This window comes from Empidonax traillii, unplaced genomic scaffold (genome assembly GCF_003031625.1).
Source record: "Empidonax traillii isolate 1590-97213 ecotype Southwest subspecies unplaced genomic scaffold, ASM303162v1 scaffold1608:size196868, whole genome shotgun sequence".
NCBI classification, from domain to species: Eukaryota; Metazoa; Chordata; class Aves; order Passeriformes; family Tyrannidae; genus Empidonax; species Empidonax traillii.
In genome coordinates this window covers 154,056-167,004 of record NW_020956801.1, presented here as the reverse complement: position 1 = coordinate 167,004, position 12,949 = coordinate 154,056, and the positions used below count along the sequence as shown (strand labels likewise).

The following is a 12,949-nucleotide window of genomic DNA, read 5'->3' as shown; positions in this document are numbered from 1 at the left end:
TTTCCCAGTTTCAACTGGACCATCCTACAAGCCTGTGTTTTTACTAAATATTTCACTGGAACTATTCCTGGGGAACCTTGGCATTCTGGAGACCTCTTGCCAAGTTCTGCTGTTCTTTTACATGATTTCAGCTCCATGGTTTTAAAATTTAGGGACTGTTTCCTTCTTGACTTTGTACAGGCATGCCTACACTAGTGCATTTGTTCAGATCACAGGGGTATTTTAAAGATAATCCTCACTAACCATGCCTCTGTTGGCATCAGAAAGTAGGCTGGGAGCCCACAGACTGAATTCCTTTGGGATGAAACTGCACTGGAAAGCTGAGAGTGCACTCAACGTGCTCCAGTGAGTAAGAGGCACTCAGAAAGGAGCAGGCTGGAGCAAACTCAAGCCACACAGCCTGGGAGGGACATGGGGTCCTCAGCACCAACTCTCTTCCTCTGCAAAAGCAGCTGGATGGGGCTGCTCTCCTGAGCAGGGAGCCTGCACTGCCAAGCATCCATTTCAACCATTTCTCATGGTTACTTCATGGAGCCTCTACAGGCTTAGCTTCCTTTAATATTTATTAGCATAACCCTACTTGAGCCCAAAGAAACCTCCTCCACACATCCCAGTTTCCTTGATTTTTAAATCCTTTCCTTACTGCCTTTTCTTCCCTTCACTTACAACTGTTAGGCAACTCTTAAGCAAACTGAATTTGGCTCAGTAACTATTTTGCTGGGCCTACAACCTACTTACTGATCTTCAAAGACGAAGTGGCTTGTAGAAAGACTGCCCAACGTGAAGTTTCTAAACTTAAACTTCTTTTACAGTAAAAGTCAACCTGATCTTCCAAGATGCCCCCCAAATCCCAGTGGAATTACATACATCCCCTTGGTGCCTGAGTAATAATGATTGTAATACCATGAACTTCATCTCCTGCTCAACAATTTGGAAAGCCTAAGACCATTTAATGGCAGACAAGAGGCATTAACAGCCTAGCTTTCATTTCAAGGATTGATCTTGAAAAAAGAGTAGTGGGTTTCATGCCATCATCAGGAGAGTGGGGAAAGTAAGCAGGGCTGCTTTGCATGGCGGAGAATAGCACGGTGTCACAGATGTGCTGCACTTCTGAGAGCAACCATTTCATATGGCTACAAAAATTCTGCCAATTAAGTAGCAATCCAACCGACTGAACAGTGGTAAATTAATTGCAAAGTGCTGGTTCACACCAACACAGATGCTTTCGTGATGTCCCTTAGTGTGACAGGAGCTACAGAGCCTTGAACTGAAGTATGGTTACAAAATACTGCTAAAAACACTTGGCGTTTGTTATAAGAGAGTATTTAAGTTCTGAATTTCGATTAGCTAGTACACAGAATATTAGTTTAGCATAGTAACAGTGCATGTTTAATTTGCAGCAGTCAAGTACGGTCTGTAAACAATAATAAAAATGGATCAGGGCATATCAAGTTAACCTTTCAAAGCAAACTTTCCTGACCTTTCTGAAAGAGGAGGGTTGAAGACTTTCTCAGTAGTCCCCTTTTTCGCTTTTTTCGGTCCTCTCTTCTGTGACCTTCTCTCAGTATCTACTTTGATTCTCAAAAAAACCCTACCCAAAACCCAAAACAAGAGGGAAGGGAGCTGCAAAGTTTCACTCATGGAGAACTCAGCAAAAGTTAAAAGCAGCAGAGCAGAAAGTACAGGAGCCAGCTCTGTAAGGATTTCTGTAAAACAGAAAAAAGGCAGGCCAGAAAGAACTAAATAAATGGATGACAGAAATTACTCATGAGAAGAGCGATTTCCCAAACAAGTCAAACTTTAAAAACAAGAAAAACTTAGAGCAAGCACACACAACCCCCTCAAAACAAACAAAGGAATGAAAACTCTCCCCCCCACACACACCCCTTTTGAGATTAAACCGTATTTCTTGGCTTAAGAAGTGTTTGCTTTTAAGGACAAGCATTTTGGATCAACGTCAATTTTATATCTTATTACTAACAACATGATGTTTCCCAGTCAGAGCTTCTAAGAGATGAGCTGTTGCACAGCTGTTTGGTTTTACAGGAGCACTGAAATGCAACCATTCCACACACTACACCAGAATGCCTGCCTGCCTGCAGACAACTGAGCTGTTATGTCTAGTCTTTTAGGGCAGCTTATCCTTCTTATTAGTAAATTAAAAACCCCCAAGCACAGTACAGTTCGAGGGTTGAGATGAAGGGCAGGATCCAGCACATTTACATACAAATACTTACAACTGCACTTGCTCAACACCAACCTGCCCAGGAGTCTGCAGGCCATGCAGGCTCCCAGCACAGCTGCAAGGAGCAGCCCCAGCTGAAACACAAGGTTCCCATGGATTCCTGTCCTGAGTGCTAGAAAGAATCAGCAGTCACACACTGTACCTGAGAACAACTCATCCCATTGCAGCTGAAAATGCTGCAGCCTCGAGCACTGCCAGGCACAGCCAAGGGAAAACCTCCTAAAGGTAACGGGAGGACAGGATTGAAGGCTGACACTGCTGTATTATCCAGTGCAAAGCAAACCAGAAAACCACCTGCCCACAGTTCAGAGGAAAACTCCTCAGGACTATAAATCATCTTTTATCCTTGCTATTTGGTTCTTGTACAGATATTTAGATCCAGAGTTAACAGGACAAGGGTGTCACAAAAAGAGACATGAAAGATTAATGATAAACCCAACTATCACAACTATAGCATCCTGTAAGAAAGATGATTCTAACACTGAGACTTAGCTCTCCCCAGCAAAGCACAGGAGTTAGTTATAAGGATTTAATAACTGGAAGGATAGGAAACTGGTCTATCATTTCAGATGGAGCCCTTTTCTCCAAATATTCCTCCCTTAAGTGAGCCCTAAAAGGCATGCTGACATAACATTTGTGGGTTCTCACATGGTAATGGGTGTGGGGGGGAGTTTCTGCAAGAGCTCCCTATTACATCTCCCACAGGAATCAGGTTAAATGACTCAGTTAAATACAGCCTTCAGCGTTCCTCCTGCTTGTTTCTTGAACAAGGGAGGAGGGATTAAAAGGGAAGAGGTGGCATAGCAAAAATTAAGTTCTTATTGCCCTTATTTGCTACCTATGGGACATGCTTGGAGTCAGAAAGGTCATTATTTTCTAAAGTAACGCATTTTTTTTTATAACACATTTCATATTAATGATCTAATAAACCACTAAACTGTCCCTTCACTGTTTTCAAAATACAACTTTTAGGGAAACTGCTGCACAGGAAATTGCACCTGACCACGAGGAAGAAGCTGTGTCGTGTGTGGGTGATCACACACTGGAACAGACTGTCCAGAGGGAGTGTGGAGTGTCCCTGCCTGGAGATATTCCACAGCTGTGCTCTGGGATCACCTGCTCGAGCAGGGAGCCTGGACCAGCAGACTCACTGGGGTCCCTTCCAACCTCACCCATTCTGGGATTCTGTCAATCATATGCTTCTTAAATATCTGCAAGAGAAGCCCAGTTTATTAGGAAGTGTCAAAGAATATATGCAATTAATTACAAAAGCTTGGCAACAGAGATACCATTTTATTACAGTATACAATGCTACGTCCACTGGAAAATGGATAAACAAATTCCAAATGAAACTAACAGAAGCAGCAAAATGTCTTAAGATGTAAAGACCATCCACGAGCATATTTAGGTTAACAAACCCAACCATGTCATGTTGTATATTTGAAGTTTTATTGATGAGAATGCAAATATAATCATGGCATATCACAAAACCAATTCATTACATTTCATTAAAAGCTATTCCTTAAAAACATCTGCAATCATCTGTAACAAATACACTGGATATTTTTATCTTTAATCAAAATATTCCTCTAGAAGCCTATTATAGACAGTTACTAAAAAGCTAATGTCAAACTTTAAATTAAAGTTTGCAGAAATGCCTAAAAATGGGCAGATAAATCAGTAGGTATCTCATACAGCTTTATTTCAGGAAGTGCTCATTATTCTTTCTCAGGAAAAGAAATATTCCCATTTGCTCAGAAGGTGTCCCCCCCAAAAAATAGAGGGGCATTTCCTAATGGCTAATTATCCCCCAAAACTCAAATGAATGCAGATGTTTATTGTTAACACAAATCTTTTCCTTTAAATACACTCTCCAGTCACAAGATTCAATTTAATTCATTAGTGTGCATACCTGAGGTGCTATATTGCCTACATTCAGTTTTCCTGGAAGAGGAACTAAATTGAAACAAGCCAATACAGTATCTTTTAGATGATCTGTTCATCTCCTTTAAATCATTCTTCCTTTTCAAGGAACTTGGACACCTACTGAAAAAGGGTGCAAAAGAACGCCACACAGCTTTTATTTATCCCTCATGTCTTCATTGCTTGCATCTGATCTGTTAATAAAAAGAAACAGCCAGTCTTAACACAAGATGAACTCTTGCTGTGCTTTGTTTTCTTGAAAACATAACCAGTAGATATTCTAGTGTAGTTACAAGAAGGAGGGACAGAGTTATTTTCAACGTGCTCTCTCATCCACTTCCGAAATTCCTGCACAGCCAAGTTGTTTTCCCCAAATGTTGAGAATTAAACAGGAAGACTCTTTTATCTAATTCAATTTTTATCTTCTTCAGGCTTATAAGGTAACTTGGATGAGAATAAGGCCTGGTAGTTTATTTTATGAAGTGTGCATTTCAATCCCTATACACATGACAGCATCCACACAGCTGAACATGAACAGCAAAATATGGTTTTGAATGACTCACATGAAAACTTCTTTGCTCTCAGCAAATATCTCCCTTCAAACATCTCCTCAGTTAGCATAAATGTTCTGTATGCCCACTGCAAATGTGGAACTCAGCACCATTTCCCCCAGTAACAGGGAACAGGACCTGGGTTTAGACTGCTGTGAAACAGGGTTAGTTTTACCCTCCTGATGATGGGTTGTTACAAAACAGGGAAATAGCAAACTCAGCCTTCTTAAGTAAAAAAAAAAAGGCAAAACTTGCTGCCCCTGTCACCCCAACTCTGAGCTCCCTGCAGTGGGTCTGCAAAGGGTACCCAAGGAAAGCACGGCTGCTGGCAAGGAGAACTGTGCATTCATTCTCCAGGTGTCATTTGCCCCACTGAATTTTATGGCTGTGATTTAGGGACCAAACACTCCCATCTGGTGCTCTAGCAATGAGGAGAATCAGGGTAAAAATTAGTTCTTGAAATATCAAAGCCCTCACCCATTAAAGGTATAACTTGCAAACTGCACGTGCTTAGGCACCAGTACTGCTTCAAACCAACCCCTCTCAAGCTTTTGGGGACAATGAACCAGTGAGTTAAAAGAAATCTTTAGACAAATCCATGAAAAATTTCAGCTCACAAAATTAAGAAGTTTAACAACCCATGAGAAGGACAGCAAAGACATCTGCTTGCTGTGCTCAAAAATCTATATACACAATAACTGGATAAAGCAGGGAAGGAAGCTCAGTGTTAAGGTCCTGGTTCCCCACCACAGAATTCCTTCAGCTGGTGGAAGAGTGATCACTTCCCCACCCCAAAACTCTTTTAGCTGGTGGAGGACACATCACTGTTCTCCTGCAGGGCAGTAAATCTCTCTGCAAAGGCTGTTTTTGGAGAGTATCCCTCCCTCTGAAAACACGACCGAATGTTTTTGTATTCTCTAACAACACAGTAAAATAAACCCTCTGTCTCTGTTGAGCAGTGAGGATTCTGAGCAGAGGGGACAGCGCGGTGTGCACAGGTCAAAGCAGATAAACCAGCCCGGGGCCAAGGCTGCTATCTGCTGGATTTGGAAGGGGTGGAACAGCGCTGACACCCCGTGGCTGCCGCAGCGCTGCACGCCCGGCACGGCACGGCACGGCAGGCTCAGTGATCCCAGTGATTCCAGTGATCCCAGTGATCCCAGTGATCCCAGTGATCCCAGCCCACTCACGGCACACACAACGCAAACCATGGGGTACAACGAGGACGAGTCTACCCAAACAAGGCCACACGTGCCTAATCTAGGCATTCAGCAGATACAGGAGGACAGGGAGACCAGATCCTGAGCAGCACACAACAGAAGGACAGACATCATCCCTAATGCAGGTAATAAAGCTGGATGGAACACATCATCTCAGCTGGATCTCGTATTTTCCATGCATGTGTTACGATGGTTATGGTGTAAGCTGTCCTTACTTTGGCTCTAGATTAAAGAATGAGGTTGAATAAGCAAAACTAGTGTATTTGTTTGTGTACTTGGCTTATTTTTCTAGCCTGCTTATTCACCGTTTCCTGATACGTAACATTAAGTTATGTAAAACCAGGACAGGGCAATAATAATAAATTAAAGAACAAACTCAACTACCACAATAATCAACTGAAGTTGGGAGCTGCTATTGTTTAAATTAAAGTGTTACACCGTTTGCAGGAGTGTGCATTAATATTTCATAATACACACTTTTCAGGGAAGCAGATGTGATCTTTTGTGTACATTAAGGAGGTAAATCAAAGGCAAATAGGAGACAGAGCATTAGTACTCACTGTGTAATTTGATCTGACAGCAGAATTGGACAGAAAGAAAACAAAGGAAATAATAAAGAAAAAACCTTACAAAATGAAAAAGTTTAACAGAAAGAAAATAGAGCAAGAGAATTCCATATGATATACCTTGGAGCCAATCCACACCTTCTTGTAATCCTTCTCCTTTAAGAGCATCACTGGCACTGAAAGAAACAAATCAAATTATGAAAACATTGTAAAAATACCAGTTTTAGCTGAGACATCCTTATAATTTACAGAATACCGTTTACTTTCAAGTTTTCTTCCCATGGAGAGGACTGCTTCTTAAATGATAGAGTGCCTTCCCCACATGGAAACCCCTTTTCATGATGTGATTTATTTCAATTCCAGTTTCAAGGTGGGGGACTAATTGCCAGAACACCTCTCCTTAGATAACTCCTGCCTCAGGTGATGTTATAAAAAAGATGTTTACTATCTACAACAGCAATGCTGAATCACAGAACCATTTAGGTTGCAGAAGACCTTTAGGATGATCAAGTCCAACTGTCCTCCCAGTTTCTACACACAGTGAGAATGCTGGAGTACCAGGGGGAGGGAGTCCAGTATTGTAACAGCAACCCTTGCAGGGTCTGTTCATATTAAGCTCCACTGAGAACACGTCAAATCTACCTTTTGAATCACTGGGGGATAACTCTTCAAATGCCCCTCATCCTGCAGCTCGTGCAAACCAGCAGAGCAGTGAATCTGGACTGGTACTGATCATCCAAGAAGCTTGGGAATTTGTCAGTGTGATTTCTGAGACAAAAAGCACTGACCCCAAAACAATGTCCTTTAAATTGAGTTTAAAATTAAAGGGCCTAAAAGGAGAATGGCAGTTTTCAGCAGCATTTAGCTGCTGATTTCACTTTTATTTATAATATCTGGGTACTGCAATAAGGCAAAAAACAGACTTCTATAAAACACTTAAGATAAAAATAGAGTTTTTTCCTTGTGAAGACTAGCACAAAGTCCTCCTGTTTATATGAAAGCTTACATGCTTCAAAAGAAAAGACACTAGCTCCTACAAGTAAAAATGCCCTTTAACATTATAGAGTCCAAAGAGTACAGTGTCCCTCTGAATTCAGACGAGAACAGTTCATTAAATGGCCTTCCAAGAGGAGTCTTCCTAAAGCATCTGCAGCATGGAAAAAAAATCCAGATGTTTTACTGCTGATATTCTGAAAGCTGCAAGACAAATTAGCAGCAGCACTCTGATAACAATTCTGCCCAATTTCCCAGCAAAAAATAATGGCAGCTATTCTTCTGATAAGAACACTGCTTTCTGATTTCACCTGAAGTCCTCCATTTTATTATTTGGGTAACAGTTCTCCTGGGAAAACTTTTAAGGCACAGTCTACACGAATGCACTGTGTATTTCAAACAAGTTTCATAGTAAGTGTTTTAATATTACTACTATTCCACATGTGGCAGCAGAGCCTTTCACCTGCTTGATTTTTGTTATATGGTAATGAGCGTCATGACAGAGCTAAAATATGAATGCACAAAGAAATACCAAATAAAAGGACAGGAAAAGAGGGATTTACCAGATATGCCAGGGCTTGTCTTTGATGTTTTCTAGTGACAGTAACTGAGATACTTTCACAGATGACACTGCATCCCTGAGGTCCATCTTGTTAGCAAAGAAGAGAATAGGCAGTCGACGGTGCTTGATATCTGGGCATGAGCAGAAATAAACTATCATGACATGGTGACACACTTGTTGATTCTCTAGATGTGACAAGCTACAAACAATACAGGAAGGTATTCTGCTCACCTGTGGCTGCAGTTCTCTGCAGGTTGATTTCTACCCAGTGCACACTGTTGGGTCACACGGCCTCTGGTGCACGCTTGGAGAACGCTCGCCAGCTCTCTGGCAGGCTTTGCCATCTTCCACCCCTGTCCCCCCACCCTACCCCACACTCAAAGCTGTGGGTGTGAGCTGCTGCTGCTGCTGAGGGACAGGAGATGAAACAACTGCCTACAAACAGTGCACACTCTGCCTAGTGAGGCCTGATGTATGAAATGGCAGAAAGATGGGTGTTCACTCACAACATCGCAGTGATAGCTGCATAAGGGTAGTCTGCAGTATCCTTCAGTATCCTGCAGCGCATCCATCACTTCACAGAATTTATGCAATCGGAAAAAAATCCACGTGTCCAGACTTCCTCTATCCTACCTGCCCTTGAAGGACTTCTTTTCCAGAAGCTCCTCTCAGCTACCAGTGAGAACTACAGCCCAAACCACGCACACTGGCATTTTCTGGGATACACAGGCAAGCTTAAACCTCACTGATCTCCCCAAAAGACTAGAGTCACTGACAGGAAACAAAACACACCGTCTTCAAACTTACAGATGTGAAACTACCAAAAAATTACCAGCACCAAGACTAACTCTAAGATTTTTTTTGTATTATTTATACAAAGGATGGTTTACAGGGTAAGAAAAAAAATATACATTTGAGTCTATCAATCCTTGACAGGAAAACAACTTAAACACACATCGTCACCATCCCCCTACTGATGAAAATTGCTACGTAGGCTTTTCTTAAATAGTAAAAAAAAAAAAAAAAAAAAAAAAAAAAAAGCTATTTCACACAGGAAACAAACGTCAAATGTAAGCCACCTGCACCTGCTGATGGGGATGATAAAAAACCCCAAAAACCCAACAAACTGTCAGGGCTGCAGTGGTTTGAACCTTCCTAATTATGTTCTTTTCAAATTCCCTACTAAACCTTTCCACAGAATCAGTGGAGATAACACTACCTACCCACAGTCATTCAGAGACTGTAAGTGCTGATCAAAATGCTGATGATTTTCACCAACTATTTACCCTCCCTGGAGCTCTCTTTTCCTCTGGTATCTGCTAACACAAATCAAAGGCCTCAACACACAAGCACAGGGCATCATTAAATCTCTGTTTTGATTCCATAGTTGAACAGTTTTGTGTCTCCCAACTGCAACTCTTAATTTATGACATAAACAAATGAACCCTGGGACCCACAGCCTGCAGGTTATGGGTGAACTAAAACCACAGATATTAACTAAAATCACGTATGCAAAGAGACAAGTTAAACAAAGAATGTTCACTGTTTTTTTCAAAAGGGGCACAACCTGCCCACGCACTCACAAATGTACAATCAAAGGCATTTGCTAAATTAAGAGGTGGCCACGGAAATTACATTGTTTCCTAATGTGCAGTATTTTCCTCACACATTTTTCACAGTTACTAATGGAAAGCTAACATGTTCTAGTTGCAAGCAGTTGTGAATTAACGTCCTAAAAAATATGCCAGACACTGATGCGTAATTTTATACAAAGAATTTCAAATTTACAAGAATTTCAGTTTACTTTAGAAGCTCGTGCTGGAGGTCAAGTGACCCAAGAGTCAGTATCTAAAACAAGTAACCTAGAGACTACCACCTTCCAAAGTGCTGAAGAATTAAGTTGGAGTAAAAACAATAATATGATACAGCGATAATTGAACAAGCAGTTATTTGTAGAGTGCACTGTCCATTTATGTAAGGAAAAATAATTCATAGATTCACAAACAGTCACAAAAAAATCTAGTACAACTCCTAACCCCATAAATCCTTCACAACACACATTCCCTTTCAGCTGACAACCTCGGGAAAAGTCTGGCAAAAAGACAGGGAACTGTTTTCCTGAGGGATTGCTAAGACTTTCAGAGACAAGAATTGACTCAATTCCATTTAAAACTTGAGGAAACCCATACATTGAAACCACTCGAGGAAGATCATGAAGACAGAAGCATTGATGGGGAAAAGCAGGGTATGCAGGAAGAAAGGCAGAGCAGCAACACAAATAAAAATACTGATACAGTGAACCACTCAAATATTGATTCAGCTAACAGCTACTTTTATCAAACATTACTACTAGAGGAACCCAAGTTCTTTGATTCTTTTGCATGTGCTATATCAGAATCTGATAAGGCAGCAACACCGTTGCTGTACTTGGGCTGAGCTGCTCCAAGGCAGAAAAACCCAGCTGTCCTTTCCTGGTTCTAGGGAACATCCCAGATACCTGGCCACAGCCGTGGGATTTTGTAACCAGAAGACACAAATTCATAAACAACTGACTAGGAGTGACCTGCTGTGTCAGCATTCATGACCCATGAATGCCTGCTAATAAACCAACAAGGCTTTACCTGTCCCCCTCGGTCCTGTGCAGTTCCATTTCACCCACAGAACCCCCTTCACTGCCAGGGCAATTCCTACAGTGTTTGGTTTATCTCATCCTCCCCTGGGCCTCGTGCACCACTGTCCTGTTAATGTCTGCATGTGAAGGAGCCCATACCCTTGAATGTGAAACGAGGAGGCCCAGTCACCTCCAGCACTTTTGTTGATGAACTCATGTACTGTATTCATGGAAAATAATGTCATGGTACCACAACTGTCCCTATCAAACACTACTTTTCTTGGTTAGAAATTCCAGCCAGTTTCTCCTTTCTTACTTGCAGCCTGGTAACCCCGCAAGCTAAGGCTCTACAAATGAGCAATTCCAGGATTATCTGACTTTTAAAATTCCTACACGCAGTTTTATGATCTGGTTAGGCAAAGCAACTACCTCAAGTGCTGAAAGCAAAAACTGCATATTGCTTACAGAAATATCGGAGTAATGTTGACTGTGTGGAAAGGTGAAGAACCGGCCAATCTGATAACTTAACAGGATGTAGTCTCATGTGAAAAACCAAACCCTTGAAACAAAGCCCCCCATTCTGTATCATCTCATATCCTCTTCCGTTTCTTGTATCCTTTAATAAGTCATTGACTGATATAATTACCCCTTCTTATTTCTATCTAAAGCATTAAAAAATACAGTGAAGACGGAAAAAGAAGTTAAGCATTACATTAAAGGAATTGACTGTCTTCATGGAAAAAACACATTCTGTATGTGTTGGTGATCACACAAAGGCTCTCCAGCTTCCAACAGGTCCTATTCTTCCTCAAAACAATGCAACTTTTGTTCAGTACTGATCATCAAGAGACTAAACCAACGCAAGTGCAGACAACGAAAGCACGATCAATTTGTAGAAGTGAACAGGTAAAAACCCCCACCAAGTTATTGAAGGTTGTTATTGTTGCAGTACTCAGGAATGGTCGAAATATCAGCAAAGTACTCAGAGTGCAGAATGTGTCAGATAAGGGCTCTTCTTAATACAACATCACAAATATGGACACAGAAGGGGAAAAAAGCCTCCTCACCTGGATGATTCAGAAGGGTGTCAAGTTCTTCTTTGGCCACAACCATTCTTAATTTGTCACTGCTATCAATGACAAAAATAATGGCTTGGCCTTCTCTGCATGACATAAAAAGAGCAAAGAGGCAAATTATAGGTTCTCTTAAACTGTGAATAAGAAAAGGCTTCAGAAGAAACACCAGAAAATGTCCAAACAAACTGATTTTTCCTTAAAATTTCTGTCATTGTTATTTACCATTAACATTTGAACCGAATCTTACTTCTGAAATTCAATCTTTTGGTAACATGCATCATTTTTTGAGACATGAGGTTGCTATCTGAGTGACTCATACAAGGTTCAGTCTACAAAGACCTTCCAGAAAAGCTTGATTTTACTCCTCAGGCTGAAAAATGAGCTCTGAAAATGTAACCAACTGCTATTTTAACAGCACGGTCAGGCAGACAAAGAAAACTGAGTTTCATGGAAAGTCTTTATTTCCTACACTAAAGTTAATATAGATAAATTACCTTTTTAGGAGAAAACCCCTGTGTCCACAGCTCTTTAACAATTAGGCATATGCAGGTCATTTTAACTTTTACTGAAGTCTGCATAAACAGACTTGCTTTTGTTTTGAATAACAGGTACAAAACTCTCAACTGCTTCCAACCACTGAAAGATTTTGCTGGCAGTACGACCACAGTGACAATGCACATACAACTGCTCCACTCACGATTTCAGGATCTTACTGATATCCTATGACTTGGTGTTCCACTTATTGAAGCTTATTTTGAAAACCAAATGAAGTCTCACCAACTCAAAATTCACCAGATCAGTTACAAACACCCACAACATACATGTATTTCATATTTTAATGTAATATTCACTCCTGCTTCATTTTACACTTCTCTGAGAGGCCATCGTGGTACATTCTTTACCCTCCAGCACCATCTACCTTTCTATTTTGATAAGAAACAACCTACTGAAGAGCAGAAATAATTTGACCAGCCTAAGATGGCATGAAAAGGCCTGTTCTTTCCTGGTGTACAGAAGAACCTTAACAGTAAATAAAGCACTCCTATATTAGCTGAAAATGCCTAAGTTATTTTTATGATCACAGAGTATTTTTTCTAAAGGAATCAAGAGAAGTAGAATGTATTTACTATCAAAAAATAACTTCACTAAGTGATAAGAATACAATATGACTGTATGTATATTTAAGACAAGTGCAGGACAAT

At 40.9% G+C, this 12,949-nt stretch overlaps 1 protein-coding gene across 1 annotated transcript in view; it reads right to left on the bottom strand.

Moving 5' to 3' along the window:
• Window positions 1-3,518: 3,518 nt before the first annotated feature.
• ARL6 (ADP ribosylation factor like GTPase 6) overlaps window positions 3,519-12,949 on the bottom strand; it is a 19,433-nt gene continuing 10,002 nt past the window's right edge. The window contains exons 5-7 of the mRNA XM_027908082.1: window positions 8,062-8,191; window positions 6,626-6,681; window positions 3,519-4,362 (exon numbers count right to left, since the gene is read on the bottom strand). Of these exons, the coding sequence (XP_027763883.1) occupies window positions 4,337-4,362; window positions 6,626-6,681; window positions 8,062-8,191 (212 nt within the window). The 3' untranslated portion in view covers window positions 3,519-4,336. The remainder of the gene's footprint in view (window positions 4,363-6,625; window positions 6,682-8,061; window positions 8,192-12,949) is intronic.